At 42.6% G+C, this 21,433-nt stretch overlaps 1 protein-coding gene across 1 annotated transcript; it reads left to right on the plus strand.

Annotated features, from left to right (window-relative positions):
• Positions 1 to 3,119: 3,119 nt before the first annotated feature.
• On the plus strand, positions 3,120 to 20,928 carry RPP30 (ribonuclease P/MRP subunit p30). Its single transcript, XM_015866890.2, has 11 exons — positions 3,120 to 3,487; positions 4,259 to 4,314; positions 4,622 to 4,678; positions 4,954 to 5,028; positions 5,569 to 5,640; positions 9,884 to 9,973; positions 11,982 to 12,098; positions 15,482 to 15,511; positions 15,915 to 15,952; positions 17,121 to 17,200; positions 19,159 to 20,928. The coding sequence occupies exons 1-11, from the start codon at positions 3,406 to 3,408 to the stop codon at positions 19,263 to 19,265; spliced, it is 804 nt and encodes a 267-aa protein (XP_015722376.1). The 5' UTR covers positions 3,120 to 3,405; the 3' UTR covers positions 19,266 to 20,928.
• The last annotated feature ends 505 nt before the right edge of the window (positions 20,929 to 21,433 follow it).

A 21,433-nucleotide genomic window follows, 5' to 3' on the forward strand; every position in this document is an offset into this window, starting at 1 on the left:
ACTTATACAGAGCACAAAACAAAACTTACAGTAGTAGGTACTGGAGGTACTGGTATCGATTATTTGCTTCCGTGTTGGTAAGATAAGGCAAGAGAGACATGTTTGGAGGAAATAAAGGAAATAAAATGTCACTTGCACATGCTGATTTGGTGAGGCCAGCCTGTTCTTATGAAAGTGCCTGTGTCAAAAGAACTCACACTACTTTCTGGATGCTTCACCCTCCTGCTGAGGGTGTGATGCTTACAGAGCCCATCGGAGCAGCAGGTCTTACCATCTCACAGCCCACTGCCTTAAGTGGGTCCAGAACTGCAGCATGCAGAACTGTACCAGCAGAGGAGAAGCACTGACAGCACTGCTCGGTAACTCCCCACACAGATGTATCTGAAAAACAAGGTCTGTGCTCATCTTAACATAAAATCTTAGAGGTGCTGCTACATTTTCCTTCTTAAACAATTTAATTCTGGATGCATTTCATACCCATGTGAAATGTAATAAAGGGTGGTTTTTTTCTTGCAATTTTCCCTCCTTTTTTATCATCTCCCTTGTTGTCCTTCCTCTCCTGAGCCGTCTGTCTTGATAAACTGTCATTTTCATTTGCCTGTTGTGTATTTTTTTTCTTTCCTTTTCATCTTCTTTTCCTGGAAACCAATATAAGTCTGGTGAAGACCTGCTGTTGGGAATAATAAATAAAGTATAGGTACACATTTCTTCTACCTTGGGGAAATACGTTGTCAAGATATTTAGAATATTTTATCAGAGGCTGGGTAAAATTCCATGGACAAATATTATTGCAACCTTGATTTTTATTCCCAGCATGTAGTTTAGCAAATAACACTCTTGTCCAACTTCTAGCAAAGATGTTGCAGCTGCAGTTTCTTTTCTGTCTTTTCTTGCCTTTGTGAAAATAAATCATCCCCACTCTGTGGCAGTGAAATAGAGAGGTTACCATTCACATCTTTGGCGTTTCTTATCATCATCAAAATAAATAGTCGCACCTGTGCAAGCTAAATAAATGGGAAGTGATGTCTTCCCTTTTTTTGAACCAGCAAATATGAGCAGCAAGCTGTCAGCTGAAAAGAGAAAAAAACAATTACAATGAAATTTATTCTAGAAATTCTTGATCACTCTGAAAAACAGTTCTCAGCCTGTTTCAGCCTACAGCTTTATGAAGGAAACTGTGAAGGTTATGATTAAAGTGACCATTGAGATTCAAGCTACTGAGTTGCTGAGATAGGTGGTGCCAAATATCTTTAGCTCCCTAAAATGCTAAAGGCAGAACTGAAGCCAAAGAGACATATACACATATATATCTGACAGCTGCTACCCTGAGTTGCCCACTGGAGGTACATTAGAGGAATATCACTTCATAAGACCTGAAAAGGTCTTCCCTAAAATTTAAATGTGGCATGAAAAATGTTCCTCGAGGGTAGAAAAATTGGCCGCACTAGGAGGACTTCAGGACACGGGAGAAACAAAGCACACTCAAAGTCTGTGACTGACAGTGAGAACCACAGCTATGTTTTAAGTAGATCACTGGGTCTGGCCTAAACAAAAATGTCAACATCCAAGTGGTTGATGGGGGAAATAAGGTTGCACACTGGTCTGCGTAAGTAATTGATGATATGTGATGCTGGGAGGGCCATCACAGAAATAGGGTTCTGAAGGATGATCTGTTTAAGTACTCTCCATTTTAAGTGCCTCGAGAAAAGGTTTGTTTTGCTTGTCTGTTGCCTAAAAAAAAAAAAAAGCTGCTTAATCTTGTTTAATGTCTCTGAACATTAGTCCAAAAGAGATGTTCAGAAATAATTGATACATATTTATGGATTTCTTCTCACATTTATTCAGACAAATTAAATCAAGTTCCATCATACACTGTCAAAAAAACCAAACAAACAAAGAAAACAAAAAAAACACTTGAAATAATGCTTTGAGTTCTCCCATGTCCACACACTTCACAGAAAAGCCTTAAGAAGACCATTTGATTTGGGCTGTGTGTTCAGATATTTGGCAGAGAAGCAGCACTGGCTATTCCAATAGGAAACATGTTAAGGGCACAGATAGGCCAAAGCAGAATTTGCTGAAACATAGGAAACGTAGGAGGAAGGAACATCTTCCAGGGAGACCTGGATAGGCTTGAAAAATGGACCCACAAAAACCTAGTGAGGTTCAGCACAGCCAAATTCAAGGTGTTGTATTTGAGCTGGGGCAACCCCAGACATTCAGACTGGGAGAAAAACTCACTGAGAGCAGCCCTGCTGAGGAAGACTTGGAGACTTGATGGACAAAAAGTTGGATATGAGCCAGCAGTGTGCACTTGCAGCCCATAGAGCAACTGTATTCTGGGCTGCATCAACAGAGGGGTGGCAGCATGAAGAGGGAGGTGACTGTTTCACTCTGTACTGTCCTTGTGAGCCCCCACCTGGAGCACAGTGTCCAAGCCTGGGGCTCCCAGCACAGGAGTGATATGGAGCTGTTGTGATGGGTCACAAGGATGGCCACGAAGGTGCTCAGAGAGCTGGAGTACTTCCCTGGAGATAGGTTTGTTCAATCTGGGGAAGGCACCAGGGAGATCTCGTTGCAGCCTTTCTGTGTTTAAAGGGAGCTTATAAACTCTTCGGCCTCAGTGTGCCAAGGAGCAGTGCTGTGGGCAGGGACGTGCCTGGGAGCTGTGGGCATTGCTGGAGCAATTCTGCCTGGTTAAGGGTTTAGCATTCCAAATAACCCACTGAACCTCCAGGCTCAAGGAAGTGGAAGCAGAGGGCTTGTGAGGCCTCCCAATACCACCTTGATGATGTGAAGAAATCACAGCCTTGCTTGTTTTAGCAGCTGCTGTAACTGTCCCAAACAGCAACAAAAGTGGTCATTACCACCTGTATTTCACATATGTGCTGATTAGCAGCAATAAAATGGGTGGGTTTTTCAACAGTGCTACAGAGTCAAAGCATGTTTGATTTGTGGTCTCCTGGAATTGTTCATCTCTTTTGCATTTTAGGGAATATCTCTAGAGAAGCTGGGACTAATCAACCTAGGATTTTATTTCACATTTTTTAGTTAACGCAGGAAAACGATGGCCTTAACTAGGAACGGTTCCACCCCCCCTCGGGCCATACAGTAGCTGCGCTCGGTGGGAGGCGATCCGGCCGCTAAGAGGAGCAGAAGCGCATCTCCCCCTGCTGGGCAGCGCACACACCCCGAGCTCCCGACTGCTCCGCTCGCAGCACAGCCCCCCACGGACACGTTCAGGAGCGCATAAAAGCTCGCACGCTCCATCACCCAGAGCTCCGCCTGCTGGTCCAGAGCCCATCCCGCTCCTCGTAGCAGGACTACCAGCCCCAGGTTGCTCCGGGCCGCCGGGGGCGGTGCCGGCTGCGCTCACAGCCTTCGTTCCGCCCCGTGCTGCGCAGCATGGCCGGCTTCGCCGATCTGAACGTCCCGCAGGGCGCGGATAGGAAGGCCGTGCAGAGCGTGCTGGAGGCTGCGGCGAACCGTGAGTCGGGGCTGGGAGCGGGTGGATGTGTTGTTGAGGATGGGGTGGCTGTGCTGGAAGGCGGCGCTGGCTGAGGGCTGCAGCAGCGGCGTGAAGGATGGAGAAGCGGGGCTGGACGGGGCGGAAGCTCCATGCGCCGGTCCTGCCCTGCCCAGCGAGGGCACGGGGTCTGTGCTGTGCCTGAACAGCGCTGTTATTATCTCCGGTTACTCTCCAACCTCTGCAGAGAACTTGTTCCAGGGTTACTGATCTTCAGCACAGGCTTTATGGCTTTCTCTAGTCCTGTCCACCACGGCAGTCTTTCTGTTTGTATCACCCTTCAATCGTGGTCACATCTCCCCTCATAATGCATCTTCCAGTCCGCTGCTGCAAGGCGCAGCCTTCGTGTCGATGCAGAGCCGGGACCTGGCAGCCTGTGGCTTACCCCACTACCCCAGGCTCACAGCCACACCTCAGCCTGCCCTGCTGTACCCATTAGGTAACCGTGCATCTCTGTGCGTACCCCAGCACTGGCCGTGCACAGTCCCTTGTCCTTGTTACTGTCAGTCAGTGAGGATGTGTTGTAAAGGCTGGCTTGTGCTAAAAGAAAAAATTGTACTCTTAAGACACATCTTTGAGTTAACATTGAGCAAAATTCACTGTGAAAGGTAAATGTGCACATCGTTATTGATTTTGAGATATTTAAATAATGAGCATGTGACAGTTTTCTCCTTGTGTCTGTTTCCATTACTTGCTGATCAAAGCAGGCTCACAATGTGTTTTCTTTTTTAGTGGGATATTCTGCAGTTGCTCTTAATCACGTCATCGATTTTAAAGAAAAGAAACAGGTAATTTCAGTTCAGCTTCTTTGTTGGTGATGTGTTTGCTCTCGTAAATCTCTGTGCCACTCCTCTATCCTTTGTTTTTACGCACTCACCTAAATGAAGGCATTTGTATTTATATTTATAACAGAACTCTGATTTTATAAGCCTGTATTACTGCCCTGGAGTTAATTTTTACTATGGTCTGTGAATTGTCCTTAGGAAATATTTTGTTAGTATGTTAAGCTTATTTTTGGAGTTGGAACACAACTTCTGTGTACATTCTAAACATCCCTGTTGTATTTTGGATAACTTTGTTTTGTTTTCTTTTAAGGAAATAGCCAAGCCGGTGTCTCCATCAGAGCTGTTTCCATCTTTGCCTATTGTGCAGGTGTGTTTATTACGTTCCATCTATGTGTTGTTACACTGAGCTGCAATTTTTCCTTTCAGTTTATCCACTCCTCAGAGAAACACAGTGAGCCCTTCTTTCTGAAGGGCAGTTACAATATATATGTTTTATATTAGGGAAGCATAACTACAGACTTCCAGAAAATTATTATAGGCAAGAATTGGTGCAAGGCACAACTTTCTTTTTATAGTAGGCAGGGTGAAGGTTGCCACAAAGTTTGTCAGCTTTTAAAATCTTATATTATTTTTCCATCATAGGGGACATCTAAAAGACTTAAAGTCTTAACCCGGCTGACACTTGTTGTTTCTGATCCTTCCCACTGTAATCTCTTGGTAAGTACATTCAGTGTATCTGCTTGTTTGTTTGTTTGTTTTAATTTAATTTTCTCAACGAAAGAATGACACTTTGGGAGTTGTGTATTGGATTTAATGGATTTCATAGGATACTCAGTACTGATTTCTCAGACCAGATCTTTAGAATCTGAAGCATCATGACCCCTCACGCAAGTGTCTGTGAAACAGAACGTGATTGTGCTGATCGCTTATTAGTATGGGGTAGCAGTTCTGTTCCTTTATTCTTTTATTTGAATTCTGGACTTCCATGTGTACACTAGAATACCAGGAGGGAGACCAGTGTGTGTTTGTGGAGCTGTGTGCTTGAGACAAAAGGTATGTGAGTGGATGGGACAAGCCTCAAAATGACCTCAGAGAATTGCTCACAGTAGAGACCTACTATTTAATTAGATTATCGTCTTTGTTTTGGTGCTTGAAAATGGTGAGGAAATTTTCTCATTATTATTTTGGTTATAATCATTGTGTGTATGCTTGTCACCTGCCAGAAGTCAAGGTAGTAATTATTTCCTCCTTTTGTAGAGATCTACATCTGCAAATATAAGATTGTATGACATCATAGCTGTATTTCCAAAGACGGAGAAATTGTTCCATGTAAGTACTATCTGTGAGTTGTCATAGAGCTGGCACTAACCATCAGTGTCTTGGAGTGCTTTGAGTGCATGCTTTGTTTTGTTTTCCATTCTATATAGCCATGTCATGGGGCTAATTAAACAATGTAGGTTCTCTGGTCAGCAGCAGGCAGACTAAAAGATTGGGAGAAATCCTAGAAGGGTAAAGGGCCTTGATGTGATCAGTTGGTCCTAAACGTCTGCAAGTGGTCTGACTGACTTGCTTTCAAATGCTCAGCTCAACTTCTTGTCAAAATGCTTTCATTGCAAAATGGGGGGAGAAAAAGTGGCACATCTGACCATCTCAGGAAGCTCCTGAGTCGTATCATTAAGAGTGAATTGGAAGAGTTGGTAGAGGTGATCTGTCTGTATTGCCCTTGGCAGACAGCAAGCTGATGTGCAATTTGAAGAATGCACTGTGTCACGGAGTTATCTAGATCAATCTATGTCTGTGATGGGGGGCAGTAGGCCTGTGGGCTCTCCCTCCAGCCCCAAGAATGGAAAGAAAAAAGGGAAAGGGGTAGGGAGATGGGAGTTGGGCTCAAGGAGATAAACAGAGCAGCAGCAACAATCTAAGGAGGAGAACTTATTTTACTAATTATGATATCGGAATGCAACATAACACAATATAGTATGATCTAATTGAAATTGGGGCTAATAAATCAAGTGAAATAAGAGAGAGAGGTTTCTGAAGACCAAGAAGCCTACTTTAAAATTGAAGGTGCCACAACTTGGAAGCACACCCACACTTACTGCCAGGCAGTGTGAGAGAGAGCCAGTGTCACTTCTGTGATGTGTTTTCCTCTCTGACCGTGAGGTACTCTGGGACATGTAATTCTTCTCTGTGTTCCACATGATGTTATGATGTGGAATACCGATAGCAAAAATTACAAAACCATGACACACTGGGACACCAACTGCAAATGTGAGTCTCTTTGGAGGAATGCCGGAATTTACTTTCAAAGAGAGGTTGTCGAGAAGCTGACATTGTTTTTCAGTTAGGTTAAAGCTACTTTCTGGTGCTGCTCAATACCTATCTTTGGAACATTAAAACTATATTTTTCTGATTTATTTTTTTTTTAAATTATTTCCTGTCCTTTTTGAAAACTTGTGAAGAGGCTGTAAAAGGAGGTGAACTTGAAAGGAGAAGAACTGAAGTATTTATTGTAACAGTGACAACTTAATGAAGCTCATTTCCAACTGATTTTTTTTTTTCTTCCCTTGCCAGACTCTGAACTCCTGAGGGTGTGCAAGAGTCAAAAGTCTTCTAAAAGGCTTTCTACTTCTCTCCATAATTTTTTTTTTTTTTGGGGGGGGAGGGGGGTGCTCTGTTAACAGCATAAAATTATTGTGATTTATTCCAGATGCATGCCAGAGTCCTGAGGCAATCGGCTGGTGTAGTCGCCAAGCCACTCCACTCTAAGATATTTGAAAAGTCGTGGCAGTCAGATGAAGTCCCAGTTGATTGGAATAAGGCAGTGGCACAGACATTTTTAAGGAGGGTAGAAGGGATGACCCAGGGAACTACTGACCTGTCAGCCTCACCTCTGTGCTGGGAAGGTCATGCAGCAGATCCTCCTGGTATCTGTGGTAAGGCACGTACAAGAGAGGGAGGTGATATGGGGTAACCAGCATGGGTTCATGAAGGGCAGGTCCTGCCTGTTTTTTATGATGGTATAACTGCTTCAGTGAACAAGGGAAGAACCACTGCTGTCACCTGTCTGGACTTCAGTAAGGCCTAGATGCCATCTAGAGAGACCTAGACAGTGTCAGGTGGTGGGCCCAGGTGAGTCTCATGAGGTTCAACAAGTGCAAGGTCTTGCACCTGGGTTGTGGCAACCTCCACAATCAGTCCCAGCTAGGGGACATGAGGATGGAGCATGGCTGTGCCAAAAAGGACCTGGGATACTGGCAGATGGCAAGCTGGACATAAGCCAGCTCGCAGCCCAGAAAGCCACCTGTATTCTTAGCTGCATCAAAAGAAACGTGGCCAGGAGGGTGAGGGAGCTGATCCTGCCTGCCTCTCTGTTCTGCGCTGGGTGAGACCTCACTTGGATTGCTGTATCTGCTTGTAGAGTCCTCAGTGTAGGAGAGATGTGGACCTGTCGGAGCATGTTCAGAGGAGGGCTGCAGGAATTGTCTAAGAGATTAAACACTTCCATTGTGAGGACAGGCTAAGAGAGCTGAGGCTGTTCAGTCTGGAGAAGGCTCAAGAGGAAACATTCAAGGTCAGGCTAGATGGGGTTCTGAGCAATGTAGGTGTCCCTCTTCCATGCAGGGGAGTTGAACTAAATGACTTTTAAGGGTCCATTCCTACCCAAACCATCCTGTGATTGTTCATACTTAATGACTTGGATGAGGCAGAGTGGCAGAGAAAGGCAGGGAGGAGCTTCTCATTGATCTCAATTCTCAAGTGGGCTCACTCAATTTGTCGTGTGTTCAAGCAAGTGCCTGAAATCTGTTGAAGGTAGGCAGCAGTAGTACACTGTAAGGCTTTGGAGGGGGGACAGGGGCTTGTCAGGTGGTTGTTTTGTTTTCAGACATCCCTCAGTTCTGCTGGTGCAGTCGGGCATCTCTGGCTGGCTGTGGTTTCCCAGCAGATGGGGCTCTTGCCCATGGTAAAGCCAGGCAGGCACTGGGCTGTGCAACTGCTACATGGTGTTTTCTGGATGAAGTTTTTGTGCTTCAGGTCGTTTTAGGATGCTGGGTAACCTTAATCTGCCTGAATGTGAGACTTGTCCAGGAGCCAGAGCTGGGCTGAATGTGGGCTCTTTAGAGAAATCTCCCCTGCTTCTGGAACTGATTAGGAGGGCTTGTTTTCTCATCACATAGGGGCAGCTTGCCTGCTTCTGGTGTGTATTCTTGCTCTCCATTTTTTTTTTTTTTCTTGGATTTCTCTCTTCCTGAATTTTCTATGGCCTCACTGTCATGTTTTCTAGGACATGATTCAGAGCTATTTGCATTGAGCAAATTCCTGTAAATCAGCTCTGTCTAGGTGGTAGTTTGTATTCCACGTAAGGATGGCATTAGAACTGGCTACAGTACTGATAAACTTGCATTCCAGGTTTGCATTTGTAGTATATTCAACCTGTATTCTGCCTGAGAGAGCTAATAAAGTTAGGGCTTGAAGATAACGTTCAGTTTGAAGGAAGTTCTATCAACAGCTAAGGTAAGAAATATTCCTAAAGCTGGGCCTCTGCTCTCATGTCTGCAAATTACATGTGAACAGACCATTGATAGAGTTTGCAGAGCCCTGTGCTGGAGTAGAGTGTCACAATCCTGCAGCCCCGCCACGGGACTTCAGCCCCACTGCTTTCATGCTGGTGCAAGGAGGGAGGGAAGGGCTGGCACCTGGCCCAGATGGATTTGGAGCAGTGGGTGGCAGGTTTCTGAGCATGGAGAGTTCCTCTATACATCAGAAATTCCTTTTGAGCATGTTCAACATACTTCATCTTATTTGTTACAATGCTGCTTACAGGTGTTAATCTGGTCCTGTGAAATCATCTTTTCAGGGTAGACATATATAATTCCTACAAGTCTTGTGTGCGTGAGATTATATATAAATCGAGGGCTTGCTTTTAAGGCCATTTAATTTTCTGTATGTGTTAATGTGGAGATCTTCCACCATTTGTTCCTTCATTCTCCCTTAATACAGGATATGAACTGTGGTGTGAGTTCAAAGCTAAGTGTTTAAACCATGAGCTTAGGTGCCAACTTAAGACTTCTCCAGATGCTTAATTTTTAGAAACAGTTGTCTTTCTTATCCAGACAGGAAAGTGAGGCACTGTGGTGTGGACCCAGTACTGGGCACGTGGCATCTTTCATCACTTCTAAAATTCTTTCCTTGTTTCAGTTTTTTCTTGGTTGCTGATGGTAAAAATACTCGAACAGCTGCAACACTGGGAGAATGATGGGTCCTATATTAGCTGTATGCTCTTTTGCCAAAAACCAGCACTGCTTCTGCATGTACCATGTCAGAAAAGAATAAAGCAATAAGTTTTGTTTTTGGGTTGGTCATTATTGTATTGGAAAAGCAGTTCTGTAAATGAAAAAAGGGTTGGGATTTGTAGCCCCAAATGCTCTAGCTGTGCACTTTGAGCACTGCTGTTTTATTGGCACACCTGAAAGGTGTTGTACTACATTTCAAAATTGAACTGCCTCTGGAGAGGCATTTCTTGTATTAAGAAATGGTACATCTAATAATCTGTTCCTGTTTCTTTGCTTAGATTGCTTGCACAACTCTTGATGTGGATCTAGTATGCATAAATGTAACAGAGAAGCTTCCGTTCTACTTCCGAAGGCCTCCTGTAAATATGGTAAATTGACACCTATATTGTTTTCTGTCTATTAAATGTCAGTCTGAGTTGAGTTCCCTACAGTTTCTTTCTCACCATTCCCACTCAAGTGGTTCTTTTTATTTTCTTGCGTAATTTATTGTTTTAGATGTCGTTCACTTCAAAGCCTCCACTTGCAGCATTTAATACACAGTGATATGTATTTGTTCTTTCTCCTTTCTACCCTGTTTCTGAAGATAGGAAGGGTGTTTCCAAGGAGTGGAAACAGAACCTTATGATTACTGCTGTGCTAACCAGTGAGGTGTAGTGTGATTGCTGACAGAGCTGCCTCCTAAATGAGAAGGGATGCAGCTGTGTCAGATAAATAGTCCTGTAATTTAAAAGGTGGGAGAATGTGAATGACAGTGTTAATTTGGGAGAAGGACATTGTGTTAGATATTCAGAGGGTGACATATTGAATCCATACTTAGTCAAAGGAATGTCTTGGGAAGTAAACCAAGTGTGGGATTGCTCAGTATCCTCTGTGGTACTCGAGCTAGCTGTCTGCATGTATCAAGTATTTTGCTAATATAATTCTGCCTACTGTAGGTGGTTTGGCAGAAAACTTAATCTGAACGTGCGGTTATGTGAACCAGTATTTTCCTTTAAGTTTATGTTACTGATTGTTCTGCGTGGACATGTTTGGCTGGTGTTTTAGTGCATTAGGATTTAAAGCTGGAACTGGCTAGAAGTCCTGCTTCTGTCTTTTAGAGAAGCCTTAACCTAGAATAAACCAGAATCAATCCTGACAGACCAAAAGTAATGATTTGGAATTTTTCCACAAACTTAAAATTCAGTATTCCATTTGGGAATAAAAATGTTGTGTGAAATGTTGTCTGAAAGTACCCTCGCTGCCTGAAACTCTGGGAGCTGACCCAGGTGAGGAGGTACTTTCCTCATAAGCTGTTTCTCATCTTCCATACTTCCAGCTTCAAGACAGTCTCTTGACTTGTTGTGTACATCCTCAGGCAGTGAGGTTTGCTTGTTTTGATGCCAGGTTGGCTGGCAGCTGGAGGAGCAGGGATGAGGTTAGGTGTATCCTTACTTTGAAATGGGTGTATTGCCATTACCTGTTTTGGTTTTGATAAGTACGGTCTTTTCTTCTTGTTTGCAGATGTTGGACTAGCTCTGTGTGAAACATTTGATATGTACATAGCTACATATCTACTCAGCTTCCATGCAGCCATTATGGCTGGATTAATTCCATCTGTATTCAATTATTGGACTCTTCTTACTATATTAGCATTGTAGTGTTTTATAATATGATTGAAAGCATGAAGTAACATTTGGTGCAAATTTATTATAGGCCAAGGGATGAGGAGCTTCTAGCTTTGAATTGTCTTTACCACTATATATCTTATAGGAAATTGTTCAACCTTTCTCTGTACATTCAAGAAAACAAGAATACAAGGGCTTTGGGGAGGTACTTTCACAGACAGCAAAGGGTGTTAAAGCAACTGAACACACACTAAGTTCTGCTATTTGGAATCAGCTGCTGTTCTTTAAAATGATCACAAATAGCAACACAGTGCCATGAGAGAGAGGAGACAGGACCTCGCTGCTACATTTGTGCAAGGACGAATTCCTCATCTGCAAGATGTAGTTGCTGTGGAAAGCAGGGTTATTGCTTATCGCCAGCAGTGGAACAGGAGGAAGAGGGTCCTTGAAGTTTCTGGGCGTGTTTCTGATCAGCAGTAGTTACTTGCCTCATCCTCTCTGTGACAGTGGAAAGCCACTTACAACTACTATGTAGGTGTTATTTCTTTATTTGTTAAACCTCATCTTTCTGTCCTCCCATGGCACACAGCTGGTGTACAGTGAAACTTTTTCCCCTGCATTTCACATGATGCTGTATTCCTGCTGGAACAGTTTCTCCTTCAATTTTTTCATAACACGGTTAAACTGTGAATAAATTGCATCAATAATAGTGGTTGTTGAATTGTTTTGCTTCAATCCTTTTGATTTTTTGATCACTTTCTTTCATGTGAAGGCAATAGATCGAGGCATTTACTTTGAACTTCTTTACACGCCTGCCATCAAAGACTCCACAATGAGAAGATACACATTTTCAAATGCGATCAGCCTGATGCAGATCTGCAAAGGAAAGGTAAGCTCTCGAAGTGAAAGCAAGCTAATTAATTTGGTTCAAATTCTTCTGGAGTTGTACAGGCTGAACCATTTTAAATGAGTGTTGATGATAGAGTTTCTGAAGCTGTGACCGAATCATTGCCTGCTACTATGAGGGCACAATCATTCTGGCTCCATATACTCCCAGCCATGTACCTCTGCATGTTTTCCTCTTAAGTTGTCAAACTGCCTGGTTCTCTTTTTTTCAGAATAGCATACCTGTTATTTTGGTATGCAGTACCCAGAACAAAAGGGAAAAAGTTTGCACTGGAACTGAAATCCACGCATCTCTTTAAAATCCCTCACTTCAAAGCTCTGATTCGCCAAAAGCACTTTTTTGGAAAATATACCTTGAAGATGGGCAAAAAAATAAGGCAGAAATCCTGTTTGTTTAACTGTTAGGAAATCCCCAGCGCAGAGAACAGACCCAACAGCCTGCTGGCTCAAAGCCAAGGTTTTGCTGAAATCAGATCAACTACATTCTTCCCTGCTACTGAAACCAAGGGAAGAAGTAATCCTTGCAGCTGAGATGCCGGTGCTCCATTGCTTTCATACCTCATGTCCTCTCAGGCCATCAGGCTAAGCTCCCTGCTATGTGGGTCCTCTCAGGCTGCATGATTTTAACAGGGAAGTGTATAATAGTAGGTACTGGAGTTAAAAGAGATTGTGCAACATCATTGTTGCTAGGAAGGGCTTTTGCTGCGCTTAGCTAGTCTAGAGAAGCTAAGACTGGCATTACCCTGCAGATGCATTCTGAAGTGGGATATAGGGCTTAGGAGGCCAATTAAAAGCAGAATCATCATTATTGCAGTTCCACCTAGGAATGATGACCTTTCTTATAGGACAGGGGTCCCTAAATAGATGAGTTCTCTTGGTGCTAAAGAAGTGTCTTTCCTGAGAAGCCCAGTTCTGGGGGTTAATCACACAAGATACTGACTTTGACAAAAGTTGCATTCACACAGAAACATATGGGACTCCTTTTTGCTAGTTGTCTTCTTTCCTCTGTGCAGCTGAAGAAATGTTTCTCACTCAGTTGTTGGTTTGTATCACGCAAATTGAGTTAGCATCAAGGAGTGATTGAGTTGTTTGGTCTGTGCTCTAGAGCCTTTTCTTTCTACATGTGTCTATCTAATACACCATTTGTGTGTGGGAGGTAAATTGGCTGACTCTGGGCACCATGATTTGTTGTAAGCCACTGAAAGAGCTAGAAATGGATTACTAGTTTGTCATTGTTTCTTGCCTGTATTTTTTTTGCCTCTGGGCTTGTTACCTGGTGGGCCAGCAGAGATGGCTATTAGTGCTTGCTGGCAGTTTCTCTGTCAGTTATGTAAACGCGCTTTTTACTAAGATGAGGTGAGGCTGTTCCATGGGCTGCTCTCATTGGCACCTTGCACACCAGCCACCTTTTGTAACCTACAGCTGCTGAGCTTGTAGCAGCTTTTGGATTCTTTTCCACTATTATAGTAGCACAGAGAAACTTCCAGAAACTTACTGGCCAAGGAGCTGACCTTCAGCAGGGTCCCTAGAATATGTTAAAATTCAGCAGTGTGCTGAATGGTTGCTTTCTTTTACCTGAGGAGATAATGATTAGCCTTTGAGTTTTTCCCCTTAGCCCTGCCTTTGCTTGCTTCTCCTCTGTTTGCTAGCTGTACTTTCCTGTCTGCTTGTCTCCTCCCTTCTTACCCATCCTCTAACTGGAAGTCGGTTAGCTTTGAATCAGCCAGAGCATATATCCAGTACATAGCAGTGAACTGCAGTCCTGCAGGGATGGGTTCAAGATGGCACAGCTGCTCTGGGAGCTTTTCTGAGTTGAGAAGACAGGAATTGGTTTTTACAGCTCAGAGCAGCAGACTTGTATTTTCACAGTGAACTCTCACAGTCAGCACTGATGAAGCTCAAAAGCACCCTTGAGGACTGTAGTACAGTCACTTTAAAGGTGAACTACACAGAAGGAAATATCCTAGGCTCTGTGCTGTTAAGTCACTTTGATGTATGAATTGCTTCTGCTCCTGGCTTTCCTTATGCTTGTGCAGAGTTCTCAGCCCCTTCTTTTCCTCCTCGACACATGAGGAAACCTTGGGCACAGTATGCGCAGTACAGTCATTTCCGTGCAAATAGCTCTTTCATGGTTTGAGTTCCTGCTGTGCACAGAGCATTTTCTTCCAACAACTGCCCTGCTCTTTGCTGGGGGGCAGTAAGATGAGCGAAGCAGTACTTTGGGAAGGGATCATAAGCCCCACTGTGTAAGTGAAGGTAGTGTGGTGTGTTGGTGGTACTGACGTCAGAGAGGGAAAGTCTTTTGTTGCCTTGGTATCAATTTCACTCTCACCCACTCAAGCAGGAATTCCCAAAGCCTTTATTTGAGATATATTATTTATATATATATTACATATTATATATATATATATATATTTTTTTAGTGCGTGGAATCTTTTTTTTCTGCTGCAGTTTCCACCTGAGCTAAACAATCTTCCCTTGAGTGAGCATCCTTAGAGGCTTAACATAAGAGCACTGGCAGCTGACCTGTGCTATATGCCAGTCCATGAGCAGTCATGTACCTGCTGTGTAGAAAACCTTTGGGAGTGAAGGAAGGAGGGTGTCTTTCTGCCTGGTGCTTTTCATGGGGATTCAGGTTTGAGGAAACACAATGTATGGTGTGAGGTGTGAATTGGCTGCTTTTACCTGACTGCAGACTGGTTTCCTCCATCAGTGTGAGTTTGATTAAGGCAACATGAATGGGTTGGGTTTTGCTGCAATGCAAAGAGTAGGTTGAAAATTTAGGAGTCAGACTTCCTAGAGCTGTGGTTTGTGTGGGCTCCTGGGATTCTCTTACAAGATCATCTGTGCCTTCCTTAGTATAATGCTCAGCATCCACTTTGTGCCTGACTGCTCTTGCGTGTATCCCTGTCCCTTTCAGCTACTATCTCCAAAGGCAGTAGTACTTAACACAGTGTGCACAACTCTGCATTTCTTCTTTTCTCTTTAAGTCCCCTCAAAGTCCTCTATAAGAGATATGAGTGCACTTGTTTAATAGCATCACTAAGATTTATACTTCTTGGCCATAACCCTCTAAAAGGTGAGTTGCTTATTCATCTCAGAGCTCTCTGAGCTTAGCTTTATAGCTACAAAGGAGGACTTGTCCATGTGGCCCTTTCTCTGTAGAGTTTGGGGAGGTAGCCTGGGCTTATTTGTTTCCTCAGACTGGTGGAGTTCTGTTCATCTGAGTGCACCAGACAGCCACAGTTAATTGTGTTGTCAGCCTGAACTTAACTAATGCTCATGAAGTCGTTGCTGCTTGTAAGTTTTCCATTTCTTGATGCTGACAGATGAATGTTTATTCTTTTGTTCTCTTGTGTTTTGCAGAACATCGTTATATCTAGTGCAGCTGAAAGAGTAAGTCCTGGGCTTTTGTTCAAGTGAAAACAATTTGAGCATTTATTGCAGCTCTAAATACTTAAAATTACAATTTTTATGTGTTAATAGATAACTAAAGTTCTAAGATTGCCACCTTGTATGCTTTTGATCAATTGTTTTACTGAAGAATTGTGTGGGGTTTTTTTTAACCTGTTTGTTTTGCTTTGTTTTTGTTGCTATGGTATTTTCTGTGACAGCTTTCTTACAGAGAGGGACTCTGTTTTGCAAAATAGTGGTATTTTCCTGATTGTAGTAGCACATCTTCAGCGGCTTGCTATTAGGTAGCATCTAATTTTGCTTTCCTGAATGGCTGCTTCTGCAAATAGCTTTGTACTATGTGCTCACATTCTACCAGCCTCCAACCTTCTTTGTTTTGTTCTAGCCTCTAGAATTACGAGGTCCTTATGATGTGGCTAATCTGTATCCTTTTTCCAAGTCAGTGATGGCAATTAATAGTAACATGTGAAAGTTGATTGGTTTTGAGATTTTTCCATTCCTTGCTCTCCTTGAACTTTACCCAGTGATGCTTGTTGGTGACTAATTCAATGACTCAGAGTTCTGCGTGGGTGTGGAAGGAGCAACACAGATCTTGGTCATGGAGTGACATGAACTGTTGCTGTAAATAGTGATGTCTGAGAATGGTTAAAGATGAGTTCTGTGTTGTGATATGTGTTGATATTTGTGTTGAGTGTAAGTGGGAAAAGGAGTAAAAAACCCATAATCATAGATCTTTGAATAAAAAAAAAACCTTTGAAGTCAGCGAGCACTGCTGACCAAACCAAAAATTACTTCTGATCTCAAAGACACTCAATCTTTGATAGAATAAGCCATAAAAATCATGTTTTTATTTAGGAAAAATGAGGCTGCTGTCTTAGCACTAGTTACTTTGGCTCTTAATTTTTCAGTCCTTAGTTCCATATGTACTATTAAATGACTATTAAGTGAAGGATTGTGTTCTTGACAGAAAGCATCATTCCTCCCTTTCTTACAGGAATTCAGATGTGTTTTTCCTCCTCCCTGCCTGTAGGTGTGTGTCCAGACTGCCCCTGGAAGGGGAGGCATTTGCTCTGAGTTGTGAGAACTGTGTGGGAGGGTGTTCAGGCTGGAAGGATTTTACGTGTGACATTTTCTTCCCTCTTAAAAAGAGCAGTGAAGCTTAACTCAAATTAACATACCTAATTTGGTGTCATCCCTATTCAAGGTGGCTGGGAATTTTTCAACATAATGCTGTTGTATCAGACAGTGCCCTTTCCCACAAAGCTGAATTTTTCAAGGGGGTAGCTTTTTATTTGATATTATGTTCGAAATAAAATTTCTTATGTTGACAGACTTTTGTTTTCAAATGACAGCTGCTTGTCTGGAAAAAAGCAGCATTGACAGGAGCCTTCCAGGAGGGCTTCTGGGGAACTGCAGCCGGGAGAATTAGTTGCCTCAGGTCTCTGCCTCTGGGTAACCTTATGCAAAATGTCACTCTAAGTTATGGCGTTGCTAATTCCCAGTTATTTGTAGAGTAAGCAAATCTGTCATACAGTCTTCCTTGCTCCTTTTATTCCTTCCTGTGCATTTTGATCCTGAATAAAGGTGACAGAGGTTTGCTGTTTGGCCTGTCAGAAGGCGAAGCCAAGGCAGCTGTATCCACCAACTGCAGAGCCACCATACTTCATGGAGGTAAGTGAAAAGCATGTGCAAACTTAAGCAATTCTTGCATTTGTTAAGGTAAGTTCATGTTAGTTCATGTTTTCCAAAAGGTCTGAGACCATAGAGAATAAGTCAGCTTGGACTTTTTTCTGCCTAGTTCAGTGAATGAAAAGGAACTTCTGCAACAAGAGATGATTGCTGTGCTAGCAAATCACTGGCTGAATTGGTGGTACTGTCTGTACTGGAGTACTTGCTTTACCACATTAAAAAGACTCAAAAATTGTTTAGCTACAACACAGATCAGCCTGTTCTCCTGCGTTTTGGAGATACCTTTTTTTTTTCAGAAGGAGTATAATGCTCGTATCTGTGACAGCAGCAGAAACTGTGTTACTGAATTCAAAACAGGTTCACCCAGATTTTTTTTTTTTTTTTGCCCTTACTTTCTTGCAGCATGACTACAGAAGCAGCCATTGCTGTGTTTCTCTGATACTTCATTATTTGATCTACTTCTGACTAGCTCACTTTTTGGTGAGGACCATTTCAAACTTGATGCAAACTGTGAAGTCCCATGTGTCTGATGCTTAGGAGGAGGTGTTTCATATGGTGTACCATGACTTTAAGTTCTGGTGAAACAAAGCTTGCTTTCTTATCCTCAGCAGAGGAAGTTTGCATTAGCTTTCTTCTGCTTTACCTGTCCATTTTAATATTGAAGAAAGTAGAAATGTAGCATTTTGCCTCCTGCAGAAATTAGAAGGTTGAATTATGTGTCCAGATGGCAGTTTGTTCTCTAGCCATCATATATACTCTTGCTTTGCTCTGTGGCCCTTTCATTCACCTTCTCTAACCTCCCTTTCACTTGTTTATTTGCTGGTTCTTGGTGTTCCTAGATTTTTGATGTGTATTCCAATGGCAATTTAATTTTGTCACCAAGTTGTGTGTCTAGCTGTTAATTTCTGCTTCTTCCAGGATTTGTTGGATAGGTAGGTTCTAGTCTTAACAACTTCAGCTGCTCTAAGCTGCAGACACATGGTAGAATTTGGTTAGCATTTGTTGTTTCAGTAGAATTGCAGTTTGAATATACTGTAATTCATAGTGAGTAGCTATGATCTCTTCAAGAATGCATTTCTATGATCAGGGTCATCCATCCTGCTATGCTACTCATCTACATTGTGACAGTGTTGGAAGAATTTCTGTTAAGCTTATGTGGAATTTCTCAAGACCTTCATTTTTCTTATCTGTGAGGTTAAAAATTAATAAATGTAATTTTCCTGTGCCCCAAAGAATAGTAGACCAGAATAAGTCCATATATTTTGGCAAAGCTCTTATGAAACCACTTTGCTAGCAAGAGTATTTGTTAGTAGCCTTGTCTGCCTTAAATCTTCAGTGTTTGCAGAGAAGCATTGTAGTAGCGGTTCTGAAATTGGACTGGTTCTACTGGGTGTTTGGCAAATGTTTGAGGAGTAGCATGAAATGGTAATGCTGTGAGTTCTGTAAATAAAAGATGGTTGAATGCTATGAAGCCACTTACTTGGTATGTGTATGTGAACCTCTGCCAGTGTAGCTGTGCCAATGTAGTCTTTTTAAGAACCCTGAAGTATGTGAATGTTTATTTATTTTATTTGAGAACATTGTTTTGCTCAGAAATACTGAAATGCTTTTTGACATGTGTTCAAGAATGTGTCTTTCTGTCAGTATGGAACTAATGAAGCCTGCTTGCCTGTGGTTTCAAGTATGTCCCCCCCAACCCCCCTCCCCCAAAGTCCCAGCAGACCTCAGTTTTCCCTCATTCTTGCTCTAATTCTGCACCCACCCTCATATTTCCCACTTTAGTTTCCCAAGTGTGTCCTACGTCCTGACTGTGCAGGTGGCTTACCTGCTGCGTGAACTGCATGGCTGGCTGTGAAACATGCTGAATTGCAGCAAGCATGCATTAAGTGCATTAGTATCAGTTTATTTGAGGTAATTCAGCTTTTGTTTGTATGTTCCAGAAACTCGGAAGAGTGCCTGTGGGGTAGTTTACACAGTGAAGAAGCTTCACAAGGTTGAGGAGGAAGAAACAGTGCCAGCCTGCAAAAAGGCTAAGACTCAAGCTTGAGCCAGTTGTCAACAGGAGCCTCCATCCAGTCTTTACCCAGGGGCTGAGTCTTCCTGCACCCTCCAGTTGGCTTGGTTCTTCAGTTACTGATTTTTTTTAGCTTGAAGAAGAATTATTCTTTTGGTTTCCAAGTGAGGAATTATGTTGGAATGGGACTGCTGAATGGTATTTTACCACATCTGGAAGGTCATCCTATTGCTGGGCTTCTGGACAAGGGCAGGAGGGCATCACTCCACCTTGTCCTACCTCTTCTGGAATCATTGTGAACTTGCTCAATAGAAAGTATCCCTAAGGCAGAAACATCATGTCAAGTGTACTTTTTTATATGAAAAATGTTTTCAAGATGGCATGCCTGTTAAGTCTCCCTCTTATAGTACCTGAAGTTTTAAAACATGTCTCTGTACTAAACCTTAGAACCATAAGTCAGTAAAGTGTACCTTAAATGGCCTGAAAGAATAATTGTGCAGTAAAAACTTTATCTGCTTTCTATTCTGTTTTGTGATCAATAACAATCCCAGCATGTGGTTTGCTCACTAGGAGAAATCTTGAGTTTGTGTCACAGGAACACTGACTAAATCAACCTGTTAGACACACAGTGCAAAGGTTATCTCCGTCCTTGAAATCAAACTTAAAGCCAAACAGTAACATGAGACGTTTGCCATGGATAGGAAGAAAGAGCCCAAGGTTATCCTCAGGGTGTGCTCAGCATGGTGTGCAGTTGCAGCATAACAGCTGCCTCACCTGGACCTGAGCAGTCTCCATGTCACACAACTTTTACTGTGTCATGTTGGATTTTTTTAATGTCCAGATTGTTTTGCTACCTCCTGACTTTCTAGTTTTTCTTCCTGTTAGTGCTTCAGTAAATCTAATCCAAAAAAGCAATTATAACAGATTTCTTCTCAGTGAAGCGTTTTCAGACGTCATCCAAATGTTGACTCAAGTTTCTCTTTTGACCAATATAAAAATTACATAAAATGTTGTACTTAAGATGCTTTTGTGCCAGCTTTATTCTGAATATTAAAAGCCTTGGAGCATGACCAGAGAAGATCAACAGAGCTGTGAAAGGTCTGGAACACAGGTAATATGGGCTGAGGGAGCTGGGGTTGTTCAGTCTGGAGAAGAGGAGACTCAGCGAAGACTTTATCATTCCCTACATGTCCCTGAAAGGAGGTTACAGTGAGGTGGTGGTCAGCATCTTCTCCCAGGCAGCAGTGGTAGAACAAGAGGTAATGGCCTCAAGTTGCAGCTGGGGAGGTTCAGATTGGATATTAGGAAAACTTTCTTCTCAGAAGCAGTGGTGATGTACTGGCACAGGCTGCCCAGGAGATGATGGATTCACTGTCCCTGGAGGTGTTCAAGAAAGGTGTAGATGTGGCGTGGTTAGTGGGCTTGCTGTTGAGGGGTAGATGGTTGGACCAGATGATCTTAGTGGTCTTTTCCAACCTTAATGATTCTGTGATTCTCTATTCTTATCTGACAACAAGCTGAGGGGCACAAGTTGTGACATGTAAAGTACTGCAGAAACCTTGCAGTGAGTTATCTCTGAGCTCTTAGTAGCTAACGAAGCTCTCAGTAGGCTCATGGTTTTATGAAATGCTGGTGTAAGTCACAACAGCTTTTGCATCATTCTACTAGCAATAAAGTAGTTTTTCCTTTGTTTTTATTTTGCTTGTCAATGTCATGATAAGAGTCTATTTTATTACTGGTGTTGAGATACAACATCAATATTATTGATGTTATATATAGTGGCTTCTCATTTATGGACTTGCCTCCAAATTAAGGTTCTAACCAAATAAAGAAGCACTGGAAATGTGCCTGCTCAATGTAACTTTTATGAGTTATGTACTATACCATGCCTTGGTGTGAGCGTGAGAAGAGTTTTGTAACTAGCGTGCAGAAGGAAGCTTTTGAATGCAAGTTATTCTACTTTCACTTGTTTGACCTCAACTAGGGAAATGTAACATCTGCATCTTTGCTCTTTAAGTAGATACAGCGTTTCAGGAACTTTGTGGGAAGTTTCTTTTTCTCCCAATTTCCAGGAGCACTGAACTGCTGCTCAGTTAAGATAGTCAAGATGAGTTAGACAGCACTGATGTAATTTCTGTTTTCTGGAAGATATGTTCCCAATGTCCAGATGATTGTGCAGAAACAAGTACAGAAATAGTAGC

Source organism: Coturnix japonica, chromosome 6 (assembly GCF_001577835.2).
Source record: "Coturnix japonica isolate 7356 chromosome 6, Coturnix japonica 2.1, whole genome shotgun sequence".
NCBI lineage: Eukaryota > Metazoa > Chordata > Aves > Galliformes > Phasianidae > Coturnix > Coturnix japonica.